Source organism: Sorghum bicolor, chromosome 2 (assembly GCF_000003195.3).
Source record: "Sorghum bicolor cultivar BTx623 chromosome 2, Sorghum_bicolor_NCBIv3, whole genome shotgun sequence".
Lineage (NCBI taxonomy): Eukaryota > Viridiplantae > Streptophyta > Magnoliopsida > Poales > Poaceae > Sorghum > Sorghum bicolor.
In genome coordinates this window covers 69,643,041-69,669,350 of record NC_012871.2, presented here as the reverse complement: position 1 = coordinate 69,669,350, position 26,310 = coordinate 69,643,041, and the positions used below count along the sequence as shown (strand labels likewise).

Sequence of the window (26,310 nt, the reverse complement as noted above, 5' to 3'; positions counted from 1 at the left end):
AGTATTTTTTTGACCTTAAAAATCAATTCTGGACTTTCTAAAATTATTTTTATTCACGAAATTAATTAATTCCGAAATTAATAAAATATCTCGTTTTTCCATCAACCCAAAACCCTAACACTATATATATGCCGGCGTAGGCCTTGACTCGCTGATTCCGAAAGTACAACCGCTTTTCTGAGCCGCCACTTCTATCGTCCTAGATCTAAAGCCGAAGTTTCGAAACCTAGAGCTCCGGCGAACTTCCGACGAAGGTTCGGCGAGCTTTTCCGGCCACGTTCCTCATCTCTGGCGAGTTCCGCTTCCACCTCGAGGTTCGTTTCGTCATTCTCTACACCGGCATGTCTTTCGTTGTACGAATCCATATTAGTTTTATGGTTCCTAACCTTCTATCGCTTTTCCGACGAGATTCCGGGATAAACTCCATTGACGACCACAAAGCTCCTTCGTTCCGACCGTCCTGGCCCTTGGCTGCGTCACGGCCAAACTGCGCCGCCAAGCCGAGTCCTGTGGTTTGCGTGGCCTCTCTCGCACGCTGCTTGCAGCTGCCATAGGCGCCACCGTCGATCGCGTGGCCGGCTCTGTGCAGCCCGTGGAGGTAGGCTGCCGTGAAGACTCCTAGCCTAGCCCGTCGTGGGTGCGTGCCCAGCGCCGTCTACGGCCGGTTGGCAGGCCAGCGCAGAGGCCATCCTCCTCTCGTGCAATTGGTGCAGCAGCATCAGCACTCAACCATGGCCAGGGCCACATCCAGATGGAAACGACGACCAAGGTAGAAGATAAGGTTATTACGGTTTTGTCACTGCTCGTTTAATCTCTGTCGTTTATTCGTTTTACGACCGATTTAAGTGGTTTAAGTTGCGTTAGATTCGTATCGACGGATTCTACATAGTAGTATACATATTTATTATGTAACTCAATTCTGAATTTATTGATTTAAATGTAATTTATTTAATATTTAATTAATAGCTTCCTAATAAAAATTAATCTAGGGTTATAATTCTGTTTTTGGTTGCGTTGTGACCACACCAACTTTAAGTTATGAGTTAGTAACAATATTTGTCATGTTATGAGTTTATAAATTTAATTAATCATATTAATTTGATTCATGCTTATATATGTCTTATTGAATTAAAAGTGGCTTAGGTTCATAATTTCAATCTTTATAAATAAATAAATCAATCAATAAGTGTTAATACAATTAATGACAACTTAAATATTTCTTAACTACAGTGGTTTAGCTAAACATGAAATGTGTAGCTGATATGATTAATATTTATCCCCTGTCTTTTAATTTATTAACAATAACTTAAGTTTATAGCTCTCGTGTTTCATAAATAAATGTTAATATGATTAATACCAACATTAATGTCTGTGGAAATATGATCTGCTTAGATAAACCTTGAAACATGATTATTCAATTAGTTGCTCTCACTTGCTTTATGATTTCTAAATTACAAATACTTAAATAGATTAAATTCTATATGTAATTATTTATAATTAAAATGTAATTAAGTTTTAACTCCGACTTTGTAACTAATCCAATTTGATTAATTCCACTTTAGGATGTTTCTCTAAAATATCTATCACCTTGTTTCACTGAAATAAAATAAATACGCTCCGTAGTCTTTTATCTCTTCTTGTAGGCGGTCACGATAGTCGTATCCTTTGTAACGATAGTTCCGTTATGAGCGTTTCTTGTGACCTTGTAGCATTAGCTATCTTTTAGTACGCTCTTTTATCTTGTATGGTGTATTGTTCTTAGTTGTTCTGTTTGCTGCTTGTATGTTTGCCTATGTGTGGTGCTTGATACAAATAGACAAGAACTGTTCGTGGACGCGGAAGATTAGAAGATGATGACCAAAAGCTGATGGTGTGAGAATTGAGCAAGTGTTTAAGGCAAGTATAACTTGGGATCATCTTTGTTACCTATTCACTTATAACTACACATATATATCATATACATGCTATCACCTTGTCGACCTTAGCAAAATCATAGATGATTGTTACCTGTATTCCTTGCTACCTACTTGTTATGCATTTGGTGTAGATGAGCTAGTGCTTGATATAATCCATGATCTTGTAAGATGATTAATAGCTATGCAATGAACGTTATAAGATGACAAATAACTATATGAGATCTTGTCTGTAAGTGATCACCGGGACAACAGTGCAACCATGAGGGCTATAATGGCTCTGGCTTTAGCCCAGTATGGAGACCTTTTCTAGCTTGTTAGTGGTTACCCGAAAGGGCGCTAGAGGGGCTGAACCGACACGGGTATAGTGCGAGCCCCTGTCCCTATGTGTATAGGCTGCGCGTCATTGTGCCATTCGGAAGGGGGGTATCTATATCTGCTCGCAAAGGAAACCTTGCGGCCCTAACATGTTAGACGAACTTTTGAAAGGCTTCATAGTGATCCCTGCCGACCTCCCTAGGAAGGGGGTTAAGAGATTAGCTACCTCGGGCGAAAGGGTAAATCATGACTCATGGGTAAAGATGTACAACCTCTGCAGAGTGTTAAAACTAGTATACTGGCCGTGCTCACGGTTATGAGCGGCCTTGGGGGTTCTTGCTGCGACGACGATGAGCTTATTAAGTTGTTATGTTCATTTGATTATCGTTTATGCTATGAATTAATTATGCTTACACTTGATCATGGGATTAATGGATTATTTATGCCACCTTGACATTTGCTACTTAATTATGAATATGCTATCCACTATTAAAAGCTAAATGCAGTCAAACTAGTGTCAGCTACTTGAGCCTCATGAACCCCTGGTTATACTTGTTGAGTACGATATGTGCTCACTCTTGCTATTTCCCACCACTCCAGTCCACTAGAAAGAGTTGATTAGAAGGATGGAGTCATGAAGGATGTTCTCAGGATACAAGAAGTGCTAGGCATATGTTACCCCAGTCAACCGTCCCTGTGAAGATTGAGCCTAAAGATTAGTTATCATTCCGCGATACTCTGATGTAAGTGTCTATTATATGTATGTTTTCGCTATATAACATTGTTTTCTGATACTATTCCTTTCTGTTGTTATATGTGTGGACTTCCTGGGCACACATATGGCTTGCTTGGTTTTGTTCTTTAAAACCGGGTGTGACATGCAAGGGAGAAAAAAAATAAGAAAGGAGTAAAAAATGCCAGGGCAAAAAAGATATTTCATCATCGTTCTCTCATTCGAGTAAGAAATGAATATTTTAATAGGAGTTTTTCTTCTAGAAATTTGTCACAAACCACGGCAACCGATGCCACTATTTCACGAACGTTCAGTAGAAGCGAAAGCAACGGTTAATTTCAGACAGTCATTTTCTTTCCTTTTTTGGAAAGTGTATATGTTACTTTCTATTTTTGCATAGAACAAGAATCGTTCCTCTTTCTCTTTTGAGGCATTCGAATCTCTTTTCACTTTCTTTTGCTAAATCACCCGCCCTTTAATATATTTTTTATTTTTTTTAAGAATCATGTACTCATAACTTATAAAACGGAATTAAAAAGCATAACTTTCACGATAAATTTAACAGTACTAACTTAGAAGTGCTTCTAGACAACATAAGTTCAAGGAATAACTCAACATTGCTAACTTAGTCGTTCTCAAAAAGTTATAGTATATAACTTATGTACAAAAGTTTACTCCCACTATTTCAAATTATAAGGCATATTGACTTTTCTAAATTGAATTTACTATGTATCTAGACACAACTATATATGTATACACATAGCAAAATCAATATATGTAGAAATGTCAAAATATTTTATAATTTGGAATAGAGGGAGACATAAGTTACACAATACAACTTATGTACATAAGTCACACAACTAATACACTAGTGCTTATAGAAAGTTACGCGGTTATTATACACAAACAGAAGTTATACAATACACTTAGCAGAACAAGTCAGCAGCATAACTTAGCAGAATAAGTTAGCAATATAACTTATATGTTATAAGTTAATATACATAAATTGCTACTAGAAAAATAAAAATCTTCAAAAATATAGAAGTGGGGTCTAGTTTTGTTTGCCTCGTCACGTTGAACACATCGGTGTAAACAGAATTAAAAATAGATACATCATTCAAAAGTTATAGTAATTTGAAATAAATATTTTGCTTTTTTTCATGATGACGTCAAAAGTAGATGGAAAGAGAAGTGGAGGAAGAAGGGTGGGCGACTGACGTTGGATCGTTCGCTGGATAGAAAATCACTGAACGACCGTGAGAATGGATTGGACCCTTTCTAGTATGTGCCACCAGTGTGACTTTATTTTTAGTATCATGTAGCAAATGTTGGCTAATTAATATCTATTTTTTCATGCAAGCTATCCAAGACAGCGGGACAAATGTATTAATTAGGACAGTTGCTTTCTGTTGGTCCATATGACTAACTAGAAGTGACATTGTTTTTTGATAAATCTTAGCTCAAACTTTTTGGCAGGTTCTGTTTAGGAAAACCCGCTATGCTTCTAGGCCCAATTTTTATAGTGTCGTGTTCAAAAAAGACAGAGTGCTTTCTTCGCTTTTCAAGGACGGCCCTTCACTTTCAGGTTTAGGTTTTAACGGAATGTTCTTGTGAGTCGTGTGAGACCCTACTATATGGTGAATTTTGTATTTTGTAATAAGTATAATTCAAATTCGTCTCTCAGATGATACTTTCCATTATCTGTATAAAAAACAATTTTACATATATAGGGCTTGATTGGTTTTCGACAAAAATTTGTCATACTAAAGATTTGGTAAGCCATAGTTAGGTAAAAAAAAAAATCTTACCTTAGATTTGGCAAGCCAAATATGAAGAATTGATAAAATTTGGTAGGAAACCAAATAATAGCCAAAAACATGGCTTGCCAAATCTTGGGCAAGATAAATTTTGGTAACCAACCAATGAGACCCTGTAACTGTAATGACTAAGGACCAAAATGTATATGTCGGGGGTAGCACGCTCGGTGCTTTGACCAAGTGCATATATTTTTTTAACGCGGGAGTATTTGTATGACCAGACGAAATGCTTAATGCGGCCATATTAAACTTGGTCGTTCACGGTTCACGTACGTAAGCAAAAGCCCGTAGACAGAACTAAAAAAAAAAGTTGCAAGAACACCATTGGTTTTGATCCGTTAATTAAGCTGACATGTATGGGATTGTGAAACAGAGCATGAGTAGCTAGCTGTAGGTATCAGCAATGAAAGCTGCACATGCCGGTAATCCCGTACCACTCTGGCAGGCACTCTACCTCAGGTGCTGTCATCTTCTAGTGGCTGCGAACTGCTGGGCGGCGGGTTTCTTCCGGCCGGCCGTCTGAACGCCGACGAGCATTGCGAATTTGAACCCATTTGACGAGTGACGCGGTGGTGCAGTACTCATGGCAGCTCAGTCTGTGAGGTGAGGTCCCTCTCCTCGGCTGGTTAGCAATAGTAGCATCGACCGTGCGCGTACGGTGCACGCTAGTATATAGTCGTTACACGTTAGACAAAGAAAGTAAAAATTCGTCGGGTTGTATGGAGGTCAGTGTCGGATGACGCCATATGACGGTCCCTGTGGGCCAATTTACCAGATAATCTTTGCCACACGGCCTGACTCGTACTAGTATTATTTATTCACATATAACTCAGACGTGTGGCAGATATATAGAAGTAAGTTAGGAGGAGTTTTTTTTTCATTATCTTTCATATCTAGCTTATCCTTTCAAGTGTCCATAAATATGAATTTTAGGGCAAAAAAAAACTTAGGAGGTGTAGAGGTGCTCCATGTTTCGAGTAGCGAGTAGCGACAATGGAGACTCAAGCCCATCCTATCCTACTAAGTTTTGTCCGGGTGGGCAGTCTGTACTCCTTTTGTTTGAAAATATTCAATTTCAATCAATTTGATGAGCCAATTAGTGTGTTTCTAAAAGAATTAGTTAGTCCTGAATGTGAAATGTTTCCAAGTGGACGGAGCATGTTCTTTCAGTGATATAAATGTGATATTTTTCCTATAAATTTAGTGTTAGTTGTTTTTAAAAATGATTTATTGTGTCCTAAACCTAAAATGGTTTTTAGGGGGGGGGGTGGGGGGGGGGGGCTGATATAGTAGATTTACATAATTTCCCGTGTGGCACTGAATGTTATAGAAACTCATGGCAAGCCACTAGAAAAGTTCATCCCACGATGTCTATGCCAACGCAATGTTTTTGCTTTTCTCACAGCGCCACTACTGTTAGAAGTTATTGAAACGGCCGGGGAAATTGACTAGTCTGAATTTTCCAAATTTCGGTGAGCTCCGAATGTTTTGCACACAAGAATCCCAGAACCTTGTCTAAAACGCACATTCCAAAAGACCAAAACCCACACCCGTTGCTGCCCGTCGGCCCGTCTCTCGTCTTCTCGGCCTCGACTGGGACGGTATGCACATCTTATATAGTACTCCTTTCGTTCTAAATTATAAGTCATTCCAAGAATCTTGAAGAGTTAAAATATTTTTGAATTTGACCAAAAATATAAAGAGAAATATAAAAATTTATGTCATAAAATAGGTACACTAATGAAACTTGATTGATACAAAAAATGTTATTATTTTGCTATATAAATTTGGTTAAACTTGAAAAACTTTGACTCTTTAAGATTTTTGAAATGAATTATAATTTGGGACGGAGGAGGTATCTGACACCTGTGTATGTATATGCATCAAATTCCACGGACATGCTGTCAACCTGTCACGCGTTCTCACATCAGAGAGGCAAGTGCAAATTTTACTTTGCCCCAGCCGCCTATCATCATCTACGACTAACTCGTCATTCGCGATTCGCGAAGGCCGATCGATCAGGCCCATATAGAAAAATTGAACGCAACATGATCACAGTTCTCATGTCCCAGCAGCACCCAGCAGGATCACGATCGACGTGGTTGATACGCCGGTCATGGATCACCTGCCCTCTTGGATGGTGGTGATGGTGAGGTCGTTGGTGCTGCACGACGCGGTGCCTTGCGACCGCGTCTGCACCTCCGACGACCCGTCGTCGCTGCTGCTGACCCTGAGCGAGAAGTGCGGCGGCCGTCTCGGGTCCGGCAGCGACGCCGCCGCCGCCGCCGCCGCATCCCTGCTGACCAGCATCGCCGTCACGTCGGCCATGGTGGGCCGGTCCGTGGCGCTGTCCTGCACGCACAGCAGCGCCACCTTGACGCAGCGCACGATGGCCGCCACCTCGCTGCACTCGCCCAGCGTCGGGTCGATCAGCTCGAACGATCGCCCTTCCCTCCATAGCTGCCAGGCCTGTGCATGCATGCATGCAGTGCAAGACCAACGCATGCACATCGCACGTCATATACAATAATTCAGAGTCCAAGTTCTTGCATGCTGATCGAATTTGCAGCAGATGAAATGAGACGATGATACTGCTACTAGCCTACTACTATACTTACGTATCCGAGCAGGTTGACGAAGTCGCCGTAGTGGTGGCGGTGGCTGCTGTTCCTCTTGCCGCTGACGATCTCCAGCAGCAGCACGCCGAAGCTGTACACGTCCGATTTCACCGAGAAGATGCCCTCGGAAGCGTACTCGGGAGCCATGTAGCCACTGTTGTTGATATGTCAAAAAGGAACGTCAGTCGTTGTCGCAAAAAAAAAAACACCACTAGCCAAATGAACATTACGTAGTGAATTGGAAAGTAATTGCACATAAAGGTACGCTGTGGTTGTCGTTCTCTTACTATGTTCCGACGACTCTGTTGGTGTTGGCTTCCGTCATGTTAGAACCGAAGATCCTGGCCATGCCAAAGTCGGAGATCTTGGGGTTCAGGTCCTTGTCCAGCAGGATGTTGCTGGCCTTCAAGTCCCGGTGAATGATGCGTACCCGGGAGTGCTTGTGCAGGTAGAGCAACCCCTGCGCGATGCCGTCGATGATGCGGCGCCGCTTCTCCCAGTTCAGCAATGGCCCCCGCTGCTGGTCGAAGATGAAGCAGTCGAGGCTGCGGTTGGGCATGTACTCGTACGCGAGCAGCTTCTCTTCCTCCTTGACGCAGCAGCCGACGAGGCGCACCAGGTTGGTGTGCTGAAGCTTGGCGATCAGCTGGGTCTCGTTCTTGAACTCCAGCAGCCCCTGCCCGGAATGCGCCGCCAGCCGCTTCACCGCGATCTCCGTGCCGTCCGGCAGCTTCCCCTGCAGCCGGCCGGTCGAACCAGAGTCATCAGCCATGGCTGCTGCTTATTACTTGTCGTCAATCAAGCACTATATTATAGAACCTGAAAATAATGAAACGTCAGCTCGCCTTGTAGACGGGGCCGAAGCCGCCTTTGCCGAGCAGGTTCTCGTCGGAGAAGTCGCCCGTGGCGGCGGCCAGCTCGGCGAAGTCATACAGCGTGAACCCGGAGCTGCTCTCCTCGATTCGCCATAGCTTCAGCGCCTCCTCCGTCTTGGAGCTGTTTCTCGAACGTGTCTGCACCCTGGTCTTCATCGGCAGCCTCCTCTTTCCTGGACCGTGCATTATTTCAGGTTTCCGGCTCAGTTACGCCTGAAATAATGTAACATTACATTTCCCAGCTCTGCCAATCTTACCGGCGGCTCGTTTTCTTTGTGCTCTGATGAGGAGAAGGCCGGCAACCAGCAACCCACAGACAACAGCGATTGGTACGACGAGAGCGATGACCAACAAGACCTTCTTGTGGTTGCTTGCTGCATCGTCATTTCACAAGTAAAAAAAATAATAAGAAGAAACGATCATGATGCAGTTCGTTGCTAACCCACGCACACAAGCGGAGACTAATCAATCGAGTAGTTACAAACCTACTAATAAGTGTACGACCGAATTAGAACAAACATGCATGTAATAATATAGGACTATATGCTTTGCAAATTGGCAAAATAAACTTGTGACATAAGCTGGAACTACGTTTTGCAAGTGTTATTACCGATGAACGCAGCAGAAGAACAGTCGTACGTACGGGTAACGTGTGTTTACCATTGGTTCCACTATCATCGTCCGACGATGACGACGGGCCGCCGCCGTGCAGACCGATCCTGACGTCCGGCGTGCCCTGGTAGAACTGGTACCCTTCATACCGAAAACTACACCGGACGCCGGAGATGCGGCCGCCCTCGCGCCCGTCGTACCACTGGTCGTTGAGCTCGCCGAGGCCCTGGAAGCAGTGCCAGCACTGCGCGGGCGCGAGGTCCGGGGTGCACTGCGCGAGGCCGTACACGGTGGGCAGCGCCGCGTTGATGAACATGACGGCGGTGGCGAGGCGGCGCGTGGAGGAGGAGTTGTAGGCCCCGTACATGGATATCTCGTCGAACGGCGTGCCCACCAGCGACAGGAAGAAGCTCCGGCTCGTGGCGTTGCCCGCGTCCCACCCAGGGTACGTCGACGCGTTCGCGTCCATGCCGTTCACCACGGGGGAGTTGTCGACGACGTCGGCGGTGAGCGACAGGAACATGAAGTCGCCGCCGGAGTACCGCGCCGTGCACAGGTCCGCGTAGAACGTGGCGTCGCGGTCACCGCCGCCGCAGAGGCGGCGCAGCTGGGCGAAGGCGTCGGCGAGGCAGGACGAGCACGCGCGCGCGTCCGTCATGTCACCGCGGCACAGCGCGAGGCCGTACGCGGTGTCCGGGGCGGGCCCGATGGAGGCTGACGCGAAGAGCGACGGGGAGGCGGAGGCGTTGCCGGGAAGCTCGGCGATGAGGCGGTCCAGGTTGGCGGCGAACGCGCTGCCGGAGGTGAAGTTGCCCGTGGTGCCATTGCACGTGTACTCCGCGTACTCGGGCGCGGCGGCGCTGTGCGACGGCGGCGCGGTGAGTAGGTGGAGGAGGAGGAAGAGGAAGCAGGTGGATAGGACGGCCATGCCGAGCGAGCCCCGGCACTAGCTGGCAGCTCTCGGCTTTTGCAATGGGAAAGAGCGCGCGCGCGAGGACCCAAAAAACCAAAACCCCATCAACGCACGAAACATTAACTAATTGTACAGTTTACCTGTAAATCACGAAACGAATATGAAACATTAAATATAGATAAAAAAGTGACTAATTGTACAGTTTATCTGTAAATCACGAGACGAATCTTTTAAGTCTAGTTACTCTATGATTAGACAATGCTTGTCAAATAAAAACGAAAGTGCTACAGTATCAAAATCTAAATTTTTTTTATCTAAACAAAACATACTTCTTGTAATTTTGATATGAGATGCGGTTCTTGCGTAAGCAAGCATATTATGGTGTGTGTGGGCGAAGTCAAAGGCTGGGGTAGTAGAAAACTTGTTTGCCGTGTGCCGGGGTTGTTGGCCAGTTCAGATGGATGATTTCCTCGTTGTGCCGTGATTGACCACTGCCTTGCCTGTGCAGCTGGAGTGTGTTGGGGAAGCATCCACTGCTGGTCCACCGTTTACGGCAAAAGAAAGAGAGAAATATATGTGTTTTTTTTACAGATTTAATTATTTGGCTGATAAAGTATGACTAAAAATACCGTTCGTTGCCTTACATAGTGACGGATAGACGCATGTATATACTATCTGTATCTATACTTGTACCTGTACCTGTACGGCACTGCACTATTCGTTATCATTAAGCTGATTACGAGATTAATTACGAGCATGATGACGACGGTGCCAATTCAGGTACGTACGAGAAAATGCGAGCAGTAGTTTGCTGAAACAGATTTTCATTACCAGCTTTTTCTCGTACGCGCGGTAACGCACGTGTGTGAACCGTGAACGCCAACAAGTTTTTGCGAACCGACAAAGTCAACCAGGTGGGTCAGCATCACTCCCAATCTCCGATCGTGCGATAGAGATGCCCATGGCCAGATGAAAGTCAAAGCCCGTCGGGTTAGGTCAGTGTCGGATTACGTTTCCCATGGGCCCACCGTCACTACCTGGACTTTTTTTTTTTTACAACATGCACTACCTGGACTTTGACCCCACTGGTCCACTAAACTACTAGTAAATGCTTTTGACGGCTACATTGTAGAGTTGATTAATTGTACTATTAGTATGAAGTTATCAAGGGACAAATTGCGACTACAAGACATCCAGCGCAGGGTGACAAGTGTTGGCTCCTTGCGAACCGAGTGAACGTTCACCTGAATGGATTTGAAGCTACAAAACAGTATGAGTACTTTAATATGAACAGAAGAGCTAAACATGGTGTTTGGCATGTCTCAGGACAAATATGATGAGGTGGCGTCAATGTTGTTTCCACCGCTCACGCGTTGAACAAGAAAGGTTCGGGTGGCGTCAGACGAGCGACCCATCGATTGGCAAATTTGAGAGTGGCAGCAACAAAAGAACATCCTTTCGCCATCAATACAAATCGTGTGCTACGGTGCATATTAATTATGCTAGTAGTAGGGGAAAAGAAATGGTTACCTTTCTGAATTAAGGGTGCAGTGGGGCCTATCACTGTGGCCCATCTTTGACCGTACAAGGACACGTAAAATCACGTGCTATTTTGAGTAGTTGTGTTTGTAGAGTTGATGCATCAGTGCTAATAGTTAGCAGTTAAAATTGACATGCATGTTAATAGACACACTAACTAACTAATGGAAATGCTAACAATTAGTTTATTACTAGTTGGTTAAAAATGCTAATAAGGGCTGGTGCATGGTGTAGTTTAAGGATGGCAGTGGGGCGGTTTCGAGTCGGATATCCGCGGGTTTCGGTTTTTGTGGGTTCGGTTTTGAGGATGATTTTCCACCCACGGTTTTCGGGTTCGGGGGCCCGAAACCGGGTTCGGTTTCGGGTTTGGTTTTCCACCCGTGGATATCCAACGGATATCTGAAATAAGTCATTAGAATTATTTTTTATATTTTATAATATGATAATAATAACTTTTCACTTAGACTATGAAATTTATTTTAAGCTAACTCATGAAAATATTTATGTTTTATTGCCTCTTGTTTATACATGTAAATATGTGTATATATATTATGTATATATTTATAGAAAGTCCTTATTGCTATTATTATGTTGACATAGAAATCGGGTTTCGGGTATCCGCGGGTTTGGTTTTAGGGAGGGTTTATTATCCGAATCGGTGTTCGGTTCGGTTTCGGGTTCGGGTGCACATAGACTTCACCCGATCCGAATCCGCCCTGTTGCCATCCTTAGTGTAGTTTATATCTTATATAAAACCAAATATTGAAGCAAGTTGATCTAAAATGTCGCTACCAATATAATTAACTAGCTAATTATAGTACGAAGATCTAAGCTGGGTCTCACGACTTCAATCGTTCTTTGCAGTTGCGCAGCGGTTTCTATGAAGCCGTCAGAACGCAACCCCGCCCGAAGATACACAGCACGTCAGTTGGAATTTCTGGTAATGATCCAACAGTCTTGGGCCAACCGGTGCTAGAAAAGTTTGTTGAAGCTTTCAAAAGACCATTGCAAGAGGCAATCCTATCTGAGGCGCCTAAGGCCTACGTCACGAGGCGTGAACGTGCTCGTCAATGGTCTGACGAAGAGCTGGTGCCCAAGCGAAGCGCGAGACTCGCGGCCAAGAGCAAGAGCAGACTGACCAAACCAGAAGCTCAAGCAAGAAAAGTAATGATGAAAAAGGCAGGGATTGACGTCCATACAGAGCTGCCTGATGAGGCCAGTTTTGATGAATTCCAGGAAGCCTTCAAGTTGCCTTTACCGACTGTCACCAGGGAGGCATTGGACACACTAATTCACGGCCAGAAGCAGCGGGCTGTGCCCCGTTAGCGCCGCCTGAACTTCATGTGCTGAGTCGCTCTCTCTAACATTTTCATGTTAGGAAACAACGTACTCATTTGGAATGCCCGCGGGTTGAATTCGCGGGCACGTCGCGATGTAGTTCGTGAGTTCATTGCGCAAGAGCGTGTGTCTGTCCTTTGTCTCGTAGAGACAAAGCTATCTGTACTGCAACCTCGCATGTTATCTGATTTAATGGAGAGTGTGTTTGACTATGTATGCTTACCTTCTGTGGGTGCCGCCGGTGGCATCTTCGTGGCCTGGCGTCGTGATGCCTGGACGGGCTCTGATCAAGTCTGTCGGCGTTACTCAGTTTCAGTTAACCTGAAGGCAGAAGGCCATGCAACACCCACATGGACGTTGGCCGTAGTCTATGGCCCTGTGGACGACAACTTGAAAGCAGATTTCCTGAGGGAGTTGCAGGAGGTTCATGCTCAAAGCCTTGGTGCACTGCTGCTCTGTGGGGACTTTAACTTGATTTATCAAGCAGCTGATAAGAATAATGACCGGCTGAATCTAAGAATCATGCGTCGATTCCGGAGAACACTGGATGACTTGGCAGTCGAGGAACTATATCTGAATGGGAGGTTATTCACCTGGAGCAATGAACGTCGCCATCCAACCATGGAACGCATTGATCGGGCTTTCGCTACGGTTCCGTGGCTGGATCTTTACTCCACTCATCACCTTAGAGCACTCTCAACTGATAGCTCTGACCACACGCCCCTTCTTCTGCAACTGTGTACTGAACCTTGGGCCAAACCCAGGTTCCGTTTTGAACCCTTCTGGGTTAAACTGGAAGGCTTCCAAGAGGTCGTTGCTCAAGCCTGGGACTGCCAGCCGACCAACGTTGATGCGTGCCGTCTACTGGACATCAAGTTTAGGCGGACTGCTAGAGCACTTCAGAGTTGGAGTATGACCAAAGTAGGCAGTGTGTGTTCCCAACTGTACATGACCAGAGAGATAATTGCCCAGTTGGACAAGGCCCAGGAGTGCAGGACTCTTAATGAAGAAGAGATAGCATGGCGTCGGGAGCTCAAAGGCCGCTGCCTTGGTCTAGCGTCATTGGCACGCACTATCGCTCGACACCGTTCACGCATCAGATACCTGGAGGAAGGGGATGCGAATACAAAGTTTTTCCACCTTCAGGCCTGTCACAGAAAGAGGAAAAGCTATATCCCGGCAATTCAGCTTGATGGGACCTGGGTTTCCGCTGAAGTGGACAAAGAGGAGATTGTTTACAATTACTTCAAAGGGATCCTTGGGACCCCATTTCAGCGCCTGCACTCGCTTCAGTTCAACGACCTGCTGCCGACTATTGACCTGAATGGTATAGATGCTTGTTTTTCAGAGGAGGAGATCTGGGCAGCTGTGTCTGACCTGCCTTCTGATCGTGCACCGGGACCCGATGGTTTCAGTGGAATTTTCTACAAGGTGACCTGGCAAATAATCAAACAGGATATCATCAACGCATTCAATGCACTTTGGTCTCTGGATGGCAGAAGCTTCCATCTCCTAAATGGTGCCCTCATGATCCTGCTACAGAAGAAACAGCAGCCAACATCGATGACGGACTACAGGCCCATAAGTCTCATACATAGCTTCAGTAAATTGTTCACCAAGTGCCTTGCCAGACGTCTAGCCCCAAGACTGGATAGCATTGTGTCCTCCAACCAAACTGCTTTCATCAAAGGACGCTCTATTCATGACAACTTCAGGGCCGTGCAGTTGGCATGTCGCTGGCTTCATGCCAAAAAATTTGATGCTGTTCTGCTAAAAGTAGACATTGCGAAGGCCTTCGATTCTGTAGCTTGGCCTTTTCTCCTCGAAGCTCTTCAGCACATTGGGTTCCCGCGTAGATGGATTGACTGGATCTCCTTGCTTCTATCCACCTCAAGCACCAAGGTAATCCTCAACGGACGCCCAGGGAACAGGATCACACACGCCAGGGGTCTGAGGCAAGGCGACCCCATCTCTCCAATGTTATTTGTCATCGTCATGGAAAGTCTAAACTCCCTGTTCAAGGAAGCAGACCGCCGAGGGGTGCTATCGCCACTGCCTGGGAGGGCGATCTCCAGCCGTACGTCAATGTACGCCGATGATGTTGTGCTACTGGCTGCTCCCACCCGAGAAGATTTTCAGAGCGTGCAACAAATTCTGCTGTTGTTTGCTGGAGCTTCGGGGCTAATTACCAACATAGACAAGTGTGTCGTGTCGCCAATCCACTGCTCTAGTGATCAGTTGGCCGAAGTGCAGGAAGTTTTTCCTTGTGTACCAGCGACGTTCCCTTGCAAATACCTGGGTATCCCACTGTCCTTCGGTAGGCTTCGTCGTGCTGAGGAACAAGCCATTGTCGACAGAGTGGCCGCAAGAATACCAACTTGGAAGTCTGGCCTGCTAAACCATGCTGGACGTGCGCTCCTTGTCAAGGTGACCTTGTCTGCCATTCCAGTGCATGTCAGTATAGCTTGCTGCCTCTCGGCCTGGGGGATCAGACAGATTGACAAAAGGCGAAGGGCCTTTCTCTGGGCAGGATCAGACTCAGTTACTGGTGGTCGATGTAAGGTAGCTTGGCCAATTGTTTGCAGGCCTACTGGCCTGGGAGGCTTGGGCATCCTGGACCTACGCTATTTCGGTTTCGCTTTACGTCTTCGCTGGGAATGGTTAAGGAGGGTTGATCCGGAGCGGCCATGGGCTCGATTGCCGTACCGTAAAGAGAAGACAGTCTCGACGATGGCAGACATCAGTATGACAGTGGTTCTTGGTGATGGTGCAGCCACCTTACTCTGGACCGATAGCTAGGCGCCTGTTGGACCTTTTTGCAGGTTTGCTCCAGATCTATTTGCAGCAGTTAGTCGAGCCGGTAAGAAAAGATCTGTGAAGGAGGGACTTATGTCCAACCGCTGGACAAGGGATGTTCAGGGTGCACTGACCGTGCAGGTCCTCTGTCAGTTCCTGCGGACCTGGAATATTTTGAGGGAGGTGGTGCTCATTGATTCGCAGGCTGATCGGTTCGTCTGGAGATGATCACCGGATGGAACATACACAGCCTCATCGACATACCGAGCTTTTTTCAATGGATCCACGTCGCTGCCGGGGGCAAAGGAGCTGTGGTGTACTAAGGCCCCACCAAAGGTTAAATTCTTCTTCTGGACAGCTCTGCATCGGAGATTATGGACCGCAGAGCGTCGCAAGAGACATGGCCTCCAGGACAGTGACGATTGTGCTCTATGCGGCCAGGCTTCGGAGTCCGTCGAACACCTCCTGCTGGGATGTGTTTTCACAAGGGAAGTTTGGTCCATGTTGCTGAATCCAGTTGGTCTTGCTGCTCTCGTGCCTTCAGGTGATGTACCTCTGGCAGGGTGGTGGTTGGCGCAGCGGACCAAGGTTGATCTTCGTTGCAGACCGACGTTTGACTGTCTCGTGTTGTTGCTTTGCTGGGGTATCTGGAAGGAAAGGAACAAACGTACTTTCAATGCCCAAAGCTCCACGGTGATCTTGGTGGCCCAAGAAATTACAGCTGAAGCGGAGGACTGGGTTCAAGCGGGTTTCTCCTGTATCTCTCTACTAACCCCCTTCTGGTCGCGCGAGTTGGTCATCATGTAATAGTTTAGTTTGCACCGTCTTCCTGGTGCTTAGGTGCTCACTTCGTTTGGCGCCTCGCCATCTGTTTTGAGCTCTAGTTGTACTAAATACCAACTTTTCTCCACCTCTTAATGAAATACAGGCTGTTTGAGCCTTGTTCGCGAAAAAAAAATATAGAGGCCTGCCAGTGGGCCATGTACTGTGCAGATTAGAAATCCACCGACCCATTCATTCACCCATGCTGTAGCTCCGAAGGCTGTCCATCTTGGGCCTTGAGGTAGCCTCCCGTGAGACCATTGATATGAAAAGCCTGTGCTATTGCAAGATACGGCCCAGGCCCATGATTTATGACCATTCCAGCCACTGGAGTAACCGAACTTTCATTCATTCTTTCAACAATCAACACTGTTATTCAGAGTTTCAGTATGTACATATATTTAGAATATTACTAGTAGTTCCATCCTAAATATATAACACCGTAAGCACATACATGTGTCAACTACAATCGCATATTACAGTGCGCACTTCCAAATACCACACAAGTTTACAGATCAGCAAACCACTGAATGAAGTCAACTATGGGGTATGGGCCAAAAATTATTGCTGGAGCTAGTCAAGCAGAAACTAAAAGCGTTCGTTAACACGTTTGTGGAGTATCTTACACCGGCCAGCTATGTTAACCTATCCTGATCGTTTCTGTGTTGTTTCTTTCCGTGTCTCTGTATTCTGATCATAATAAACGACCGTCCTGTACAGTTACCATTAATTACCGATCGAGCTACAGCAGCCACTACTACCTGCCTTCCTCGTGATCCGTGATGGTGATGCTGCTGATCCTGCAGGAGGACTCGCCGAAGGAGTCGGACGACACGGCGAGGCCGGTGATCCGGACGTTGTAGTATGCCGGCTGGCGGGGCTCCGGCATGGTGATCCCCTCGCTCCCCAGCATGGCCACCACCTCCGACATGTTGGGCCGGTCGTCGGCGCTGTCCTGCACGCACAGCAGCGCCACCTGCACGCACTTGATCACCTCGCCCACCGGCAGGTCGTCGCCCAGCGCCGGGTCCACCAGCTCGTGCCATTTCCCGTCCTGCCACAGCTGGTACGCCTGCATTGCGCATGCAAGAATAATTGCTCACTGTCAGTCTAGCTAATCGCTCAACTCTGAATTCTCATGCGGTTTGCAGGTCGATCGATCGTAAAGCTGCTGAAGCGTCACTTACATATCCTGTGAGGTTGAAGAATTTGCCGTACTGGTAGAAGCCGGCGGTCCTCTTCCCGCTTATGATCTCGAGGAGCAAGACGCCGAAGCTGAACACGTCGGATTTGATGGAGAAGAGACCCTCGGAAGCGTATTCCGGAGCGATGTAGCCACTGATCGATCACGAACACGAGGAACGAATTAATCAAAGACCATTTCTAAATTTGATCAGTGGCCACCAGCAGTGATCGATTATTCAGGCAGCGTGCTGCTACTGCAGATTAGTGCTCAGTACGTAGAGAGAGGAACTCACTGCGTGCCGACGACCCTTGTGGTGTTGGCCTCGGTGACGTTGGAGCAGAAGATTCTGGCCATGCCGAAATCGGAGATCTTGGGGTTCATGTCGCGGTCCAGCAGGATGTTGCTGGCCTTGAGGTCCCGGTGGATGACCCGCAGCCGCGAGTGCTTGTGCAGGTAGAGCAGGCCCTGCGCGACGCCGTCGATGATCCGGAACCGCCGGTCCCAGGTCAGGGCCTTCCCTTTGTCGCCGTCGAAGATGAAGAAGTCGAGGCTCTTGTTGTGCATGTACTCGTACACGAGCATCTTCTCCTCGGCCTGCACGCAGCAGCCGACGAGGCGCACCAGGTTGGTGTGCTGCAGCTTGGCGATCAGCTGGATCTCGTTCTTGAACTCCATCAGGCCCTGCACCGACACCGACGACAGCCGCTTGATCGCGATCTCTAGCCCGCCGGGCAGCTCACCCTGGATAATATACATTAATTAATATAACGATGATGATGATGATGCATATGGACACAATGCATGTACAGTACGTGTCAGTATGCCAATTGATTGATTGATGGATTATTCCTCAAAAAAAATTGATTGATGGATTGGTCACTCAGCTCTGCAAGATGAGATGAGAAACAGGGCATTTCTGACAGTGCTCCACCAGTAGGATCGGAGTACCTTGTAGACGGGTCCGAAGCCGCCCTGGCCGAGCTTGTGGTCGTCGGAGAAGTTGTCGGTGGCGTCGGCGATCTGGTCGAAGTCGAAGATGGAGAACTCGGAGTCGCTCTCCTCGACCCTCCAGAGCTTGAGCACCTGCTCCATCTCCATGGACATGGTGGGCACGCTCACCCTCCCTGACATGTTGATCACTGATGCATTAAGCCACGCGCGCCGTTAGTGACGACAGTTGGGGTACTGATTAATTAAACTAGTAGTAGCTACTAACAACTCAAGTACTACTGTAGTAAGCACAAGTAACTTAAGTACCTCTCCTCCTCCGCTTTCTGATCCAGAGGAAGCACGCGAAGAAGCAGGCCAGGAGCACGGACACGGGGACGACGATGGCAACGATCCACAGCCTCGTGTTGCTACCTGCATTTGATGAACACATGGTGTCCGATCCAAATTAGCAGGCGTGTCATTAGTTACAAGCTAGCGGGGGGCCCGGGGGTTAATTAGCGCAGTAATAAGCAGGCATCATTGTCAGCGTGATTGATTGATATAAAGAGGCGGCAAAAGTTAGGCACTACAGACTAATAAGAGTAGAGGGCAAGCGGTTAGGCGCGCGCTACAGTGGTAGTAACATCTGAAAAGCATGTAGTGTTCCATACTATAAACGTTGAACGCGCGCCTTGTCTAGAGCTCTAGTGTGTCTCAATGCGAGCAATAGCGTGGTCGGTGTGGTCTCTCCGAGTCTCCGGTGGTCCGGCGGCGGCTAAAGAATGAGATCGCGGGTCGCCGTGGGTGGGGACGGAGGCATCGATGTCACGTCACCATCTATGATCCGTCGTCGACGCAAATTTGGACAAGGAGAGCATCTGGAATTGTGGGCGAGCAGCCAGCGGCCGAGCCCGCAGTACGCTGAGGGGAACGCGAACACAGGAAGCTAGTACTACTAGGCCTTGTTTAGTTCCCAAAATTTTTGCAAAATATGAATAGTACCACTTTCATTTGTATTTGACAAATATTATCTAATTATGTACTAACTAGACTCAAAAGATTCGTCTCGTCAATTCCGACCAAACTGTGTAATTAGTTTTTATTTTCGTTTACATTTAATATTTTATGCATGCGTTTAAAGATTTGATGTGACGGGGAATCTGAAAAATTTTGTAAAATTTTTTTGAACTAAACAAGGCCCTCTAGACTGTAGTACCAAAAAGAAGATGAACCGATGAACGATGGTACTATGGGCTAGGCTACGGTCGGCAGCGGCAGACTGTCTCGGGAAATGCACGCGCAGAGCTGGCGTCTCGTGACGCACGTGGCTCCTGCCGCCGCTGTGTCGCCGTGGCGCGCGCGGGGCTCCTTCCGTGGATCAACGCTCGCTCCAAAAGGCGCGTGACTCGTGATCGCTCCATCCTGTTCCTGGAGAGAATAAAAACTTGTCCAACAGGGCAGCTACTACGACTACGAGGCTCACAGCAGCTGGCGCAGCACTGAGAGTTTATTTGTCATGTTCTTCGGCTCTACTGGAGCAGTATTTTGTTTAAATAAATAAGTAAATAATATTTTTCTCGCGTAGCACAAACTAAATTTCAGAATATCTTAGCGTGATAGGCTACCACCAGCTATGCCCTATGCGTCCGTACGGAAACACGGTTTATGCTGGTATAATAACCTTCTACCCGATCTTGAAACAAAGACGTACAGGAAGTGGCAGAGGGACCTACCAACGGCCTATTCGTTTGACTGAAAAATATATGGTTAAAAATATTATTTACTAATAAAAAAATTATTAATAAATAATTGATAGATTTGACACATAATCTTAAGCTTAAGTACATGCCTCTAGCCAGTGCTGCTACTGATGCCAGCGGCCGCCTATAGCCATTCCAGTCAAAACCAAAGTCACCGTCACATGCATGCATTGTCCAGATGGGGACGGATGATTTGCATGTGCCATCCATGCATGTGACTCAGCTTTTGTTTTAAAATCTCCGAAACCCAAACCAATTTCTCTTCCACTACCTTTGTAATGTTCCAGTATACATTACGTTTGATTCTTTGACATAATGATGAGCTTGGCAAGATACGTACCTACGTATACGGAGTTAGTAAAAATTGTCCACAGCGATCGGATTGGAGAGCCCTACACCTACCGAAAGGCGAAGCAAAAGGAGTTTGGATTGGGGGAAATATATGTGTGTGTGTGTGGATTATTACGGCTGATTTGGTCGCGGATTCGAAACGCAACAAACACCAACAAAAGACCTCGCTCGCCACACTAAGCCGGCCCCAGATCGATCCATAAAAGTCACACTCCCTACCCGAGCACGAATCATATCATTCCCTACCCGAGCATTTTCCTTATTAGCTAGGCTGACGTGCTCTTTCGGTTCTACAGGGGCCCAAAGTCTCAAGCGGGGGGGCCTACTCTAAGATAAGCATGCTGCAGTACATGTTGATTCAAATATATTTATTTTAACTTCAACACGTCACACATGGAGAAGAAAAACAAAATTTGTATGTTTTCCTTGTTGGTATCTTGGGTTTTGACTAACAATGTAGACACTGGATATCTGAATGTAGCTAGACCATGCATTGAAAAACTAGACTTGTTGTCACTTCTCCAATTACTATATCTCACAGCCTGCTCGGAAGTTTCCTTAACTAATCATCTAGTATCTCATAACTTCTACTGCAGCATTGTAAAATATCGACTACAAAATGTATGTACTTCATTTGTCCAGAGAAACCTTGGTGTTCTCGGATCATAAGGATAGGTTGTGCTCAGCCGAAATTACCACGTACCTCTATTTTATTGAAAATAAACCATGTTAATTAAGGATTATGCCCTCCATTAAAAGGAATACATAGAGGAGTGCAGACCACCATCTCAAAGACTCAAACTGATTATGCGAGCTCATTCTATTGTCCAAAGACTAGAACACCAAGTTTTGTGATATGTTTTTTGAATCCTATCCTATGACATCAAACTTTCATGGATGAGCGAGTAGAAAATAATAAAATATGGGATGAAGACCATGGAATGCCAGGGGAAATTAAGGCAAAAGTTATTCAATAAAATCAGCTACATACATAATAAATCTTGTTGACAAGAATGGGTATGCAAAGGTGAAACATGGCATGCATTTTAGCAAGCAAACAGCGACCTTGTAAAATTATTTATCAGTCGTACTCACGGGGACTCCCAAGACTAATAAGCTATTTATAGGGGAAAACAAACTAATTCTACTAATTAAGGCGAGAGAGAGTGAGAACTAATGAACGGATTGCTCTGAACTTTGCATCGAATTTTGTAGAAACGGGATTCTAGTTTTCTATAAAATTGAATAAAGCAGAAAAAACCATGAACAGGGACGGACTAACCTTTGGTCGAACGCAGCAGCGGCGTCAGCGTGAGCATATCTTGGGTCTGCGCGAAGAAGACATCCTTCTCGTACCTGATGTGGCAGCGCACGCCGAGAATCCTCCCACCCACTTTCCCGGCGAACAAACTGGCCATCTGGCCCCTGAGGTCGGCCAGACACTCCCGGCACTGCGCCGTCGTCAGATCCTGCGTGCACTGCACGAGCGCGTACACGTTCATGTCCTCCGGCGGGAACCCGGCCTGGCCCGTGGCGTACCGGCCGCTCCTGTTGCTGGCGGCGTCGGACACCGCGGCGACGAGCCGCGTGACCAGGGCGTCGAACGCGGCGGCGTTCCCGGCGGACACCTTGTTCATGTTGGAGGCGGCGCTCTCCGGCATGTTGCCCGCTCCGGCGAGGAAGTCCTGGTCGGAGAACCGGAGCTGGCACTGGTCGTAGTACATGGTCGCGTCCACGCTGCTGGGGCACCTGCTGGCCGCCTGCACGAACCCCTCGGCGAGGCAGTCGACGCACTGCTGGCCGAGGTAGTCGCCGCGGCAGAGCACGATGCCGTACGCCGCGCCGGGGCCCGCCGCGCCGAACCTCCCCGCCGAGAAGCCCGACGCCGAGGCGTTCGTCGGGAGCTCGGCGACGAGCTTCTGGAGGTTGGCCGCGAACGTGCTGTTGGGCTGGTACGTCCGCGGGACGCTCGTCTTGTTGTTGGGGCTGCAGAAGGAGGACAAGACGGTAGTCCCCACTGGAACGGCCACGCCGCCGTCGCCCGACGCCGTCGCCGGAGAAGAGGCCACGGAGAGGAGGAGGAGGAGGAGCAAGAGGACACGCATGGTATAGCTAGCTAGCTAGATGTCGAGGGAGGATCTCGGACACACTGGGGGATCGCGCTGCTGGTGTCGTGTGAGAGTGGCACAAAAGCTAGCTGTACTTGTCTATACTAATAGGCATCGGCCATTCGGCCGGGGCAGGTAGTTTATTAAGTGCAAAAGCTGGACTTAATTCTAGTACTTAACTCCTCCGTCTGAAAGTAACGGGATTTTTTTTTGAATTTTGATAAATATATATTAATATTTATGATGCATAACAAGTGATATTTGATTGATTAAGAATGTATTTATAATGAAGTTATTTTAAGGTATAAATGCTAATACTTTGTTGTACGCTTAGTTATTTTTTTGAAAAAAATATTGACTCTCAAAGAAACAAGATGCATGTATATATATAGTTATTTTGGAACAGAGAAAGTATAATAAAATATACTAATACCCAAACCCAATGAAATATGTTCTTGGAGTTTTTCATTTGAGCCGCTGTGACTGTGAGTCAGTGACAGTGCAAGTATGTTTAGTTTATATAAGCTGGAGAGGGTTGACTTCGATCCAGGAACGGGGCCAACTACTATCTCAGTGACAGAGATTGGCGGCTAGGAAATATGAGATAAATATCGTATATCATTCTCGACTGGACGTGTTGCTTATTATTAGCTGTGCTAGCTGATTGTTTTGCTCCCAAGTAGCACGTAGTTTACAGTTTTACAATGGATGATGATTGCTGTGGCTCTGACACACGAGAGAGTCTCTGACGTGTCAATGGTTTCTTTAAGGATTTGGTGGGCCTGTACGTAGCTTATTAGATCTGGTTTCAGCAAGAAAGACGGTTTGTTGTTTGCACAGGGTACTGGCCAATTTTGTAATGTGTTTGCAGTTTAGCTGCATGCACTTGGCCTTGTTTAGCATCTGTTTACCAGATAAGCAAGGAGTAGAGAATGAGACTGTCATGTGTATGTCTCACTGACTCCACTGGTGCTTGGGGGAATCGATGTACTCATGCATAGTATGCAGTAGAGGCAGGCATCAGGCATTATCTCATCTCCACTGTCGACCGGTGGCGTACATCCCCGGGTGACAAATTATAGATCTTGAGATTTGGAAGCTAGCTTTGCAGCCTCCAACGTGCGGATGCTGGCCCTGTGCAAGACCACCTCCATTTTGCATTTTGGTTTCTAGTAAACGCTCGTAGCAAATTGATAAATTAAAAATAATTTCTTTACATGGATGTATCTATGTATCTTGTTTATTTGTTTTGGACTTCGTTATTCCATTATCTCATTATTAATAGAATCTTATAGTCTGTTCAATCATTTTTTAAAGAAAATACATGACACAAGGGTGGCCGTCGTCTTTGAATATAGGATTACTTCTTAGATTGTTGTCCTTTTCTTTTACAACATCACTATACCACACACACCAAATTTAGGACCAGACATTTGTCACTAAAAATAGCTATTTAACGATGCAACAATGGTTGGTAAAAAATTCCCACAAAGCATCTGTCGGTAAACGTGCTTGTAGCGACCAAACATTTGTCGCTATATATCTCATCCAATCATAGGCCAGTATAAATTAGTAATAACATCAAACCATTGGTCGGCATAGGAAAAAAATACGGCATGCCGTGCGTGCCCTCAACAAAATATCGTGGCCGCCACCCCAAAACCCTCACTCTCATCTCACCTTTCTCTAAGTACCAATTTCACCATTTTAAAAGGACAGATGTCAACTATATATCGATGTATGTCCGGTCACTATAACAATTTATAGCGACTCTTTTGTAGTTGCTGTAAAAAATGTGTGGTATAGTGCATCATGAAAGCTTTTTGAAAGCTTGCTTCTATAAGCTTGGCTTGATTTGTAATGAATATTGGTTGGTTCATAACTTGTGTAGGGACATGGATAAAACTTCACTTTTTCCAAAGAACAACGGACTCCTACAGAATATATGGCAAATATATAGATTTAGGTGTTGGGGAACAGCTGCATCCTTCCCTCTAGTAGCGTCGGAGGTTATCCTTCACCTGAGGAACCTCCGACGCCTGAAGCGTCGGAGGATATCCTTCATCGGGAAATGCTAATGTTGACGACTCGTCTGGTCGTGCTAAGTGTGTGCAGGGACTGAGACACCGGCGGAGGTCCACGAGCGAGGAAAGGTGGGAACCTCCGACCCTCCCGGGTCCGAGGATGGCGGGAGAACGCAGCCAGGCCGAGGAACCTCCGACTGGACCAGGCTAAGGAGGAACTCCCGGGGTGGCCGGGTCGAGCAACCTCCGGCCCAGCCGGGCTGAGGAACCTCCGACACTAAAGCGTCGGAGGATCCGCAACTGGGCGAAGGATCCAAGCCTCCGACCAGCTGAGGCCCCAGTCAGAGGATGAACGAAGGGCTTGCAATGTGAAATTACGCAGGTGTATTAGGGTCAGTAAACTGCGATGAAAGAATATACTGGAATATTCTCCCACCGTCACGGGGCATTTATGTAAATGTCATTAGGTCGGTTTCCAGGCCCTATATAAGGGGCGCGATACCGCCATTAATAAAGAGAGAGAGCATTTACTGTTTTCACCTACTGTTGAGCCTACTGTCCGTTGGAGCCCAAACCTCTCACGGCACCGAGTGAGAAGGTTCACGATTCACCGTACTGCTGGGGAGTGCGGAGAGCATCTCCCCAACATTGGCGCCCACCGTGGGGCCGAAGTATAACATGCGATGGCTGGAAAGAGAACAAGCACCACAAGACCTCGGGCAGAGCCCTCCAGGAGAGGAAGGCCGAGGAGGGCCGTGCGGAGCACGTACGCGACCGTGGAGGGAGAAGGTTCTGAGGGCGAGCAGCCAGAGAACGAGCAGCCGGAAACACGCCAGGAACCTCCTCCCGCCGCGGGCCCGACGCAACCCACGGCCACGCAAGAGCTCCAGCAGCTGCAAACGCAATTGCAGAACCTTCAGCAAGAGCGAGACCGGATCGCTGCTGCCTACGCCGCCAGCCAAGAGGCAGCGGTGGCCGCGACGCAAGCGGCCGAGATCAGGCAGCAGCTTTCACTTCTGCAGGCAGAAATCCTTAGCATGCAGCCTCCACCTCAGCCGACGAGCCAGCCCGCTGTTCTGACCAGCGCCGGCCCGACATTAGATGTACAACCGGCAAACTACGGTGGCATGCTGCGGGGCACGTTGGACCTTCGTTCCCCCTTGTCCGAAGGATTGCAGACCACGCCTTGGCCAACAACCTACAAACCTATCACGCTCCCTAAATTCAGCGGAAAGGCAGACCCGCGCCAATTCCTGATGAGTTTCGAGGCAGCTGTGGCCTCAGCTGGAGGGAATGAAACCGTGATGGCAAAATCCTTCGTGATCGCAGCCGAGGGAGATGCCTTGGCGTGGTACTCGATGCTCAGACCCGGGTCGATCTATTCATGGGAGAACCTTCGAGACAAGATTTTAGCGAATTTCCAGGGATTCGCAGTTGAATCACTAACCTCCACGGACCTGTTCCAGTGTCGCCAGAGTCAGGGAGAGGCACTGCGGGAGTACTTCCAAAGGTTCGTGCAGACTAAGGCGAGAGCACCCGGTGTGCCGGAGGAGGTTGCCATTGAAGCGGCCATCAAGGGTCTTCGCGTAGGGCCCTTCGCGGCTCATTTGGCCAGAGAAAAGCCAGCATCCATGCACGAGCTGTACCACGAGTTTGA

General features: G+C 47.2%; 2 protein-coding genes across 3 annotated transcripts; both read right to left on the bottom strand.

Moving 5' to 3' along the window:
• On the bottom strand, positions 6,647 to 9,814 carry LOC8084076 (putative cysteine-rich receptor-like protein kinase 20). The gene is made up of 6 exons (XM_021453597.1): positions 8,935 to 9,814; positions 8,532 to 8,648; positions 8,254 to 8,447; positions 7,687 to 8,135; positions 7,400 to 7,553; positions 6,647 to 7,250 (listed from the first exon to the last, which is right to left on the bottom strand). The coding sequence occupies exons 1-6, from the start codon at positions 9,812 to 9,814 to the stop codon at positions 6,903 to 6,905; spliced, it is 2,142 nt and encodes a 713-aa protein (XP_021309272.1). The 3' UTR covers positions 6,647 to 6,902.
• Positions 16,649 to 22,718, bottom strand: LOC8081702 (cysteine-rich receptor-like protein kinase 25). Of its 2 annotated transcripts, none has more exons than XM_021452381.1 (6): positions 21,804 to 22,718; positions 18,738 to 18,842; positions 18,429 to 18,619; positions 17,773 to 18,221; positions 17,482 to 17,632; positions 16,649 to 17,366 (listed from the first exon to the last, which is right to left on the bottom strand). In XM_021452381.1, exons 1-6 carry the CDS (start codon positions 22,624 to 22,626, stop codon positions 17,052 to 17,054), a joined length of 2,034 nt encoding a protein of 677 aa, XP_021308056.1. In that variant the 5' UTR covers positions 22,627 to 22,718; the 3' UTR covers positions 16,649 to 17,051. The 2 variants fall into 2 exon arrangements, with proteins under 2 accessions (XP_021308056.1, XP_002460810.1); XM_002460765.2 differs by having other exon boundaries at positions 18,429 to 18,604.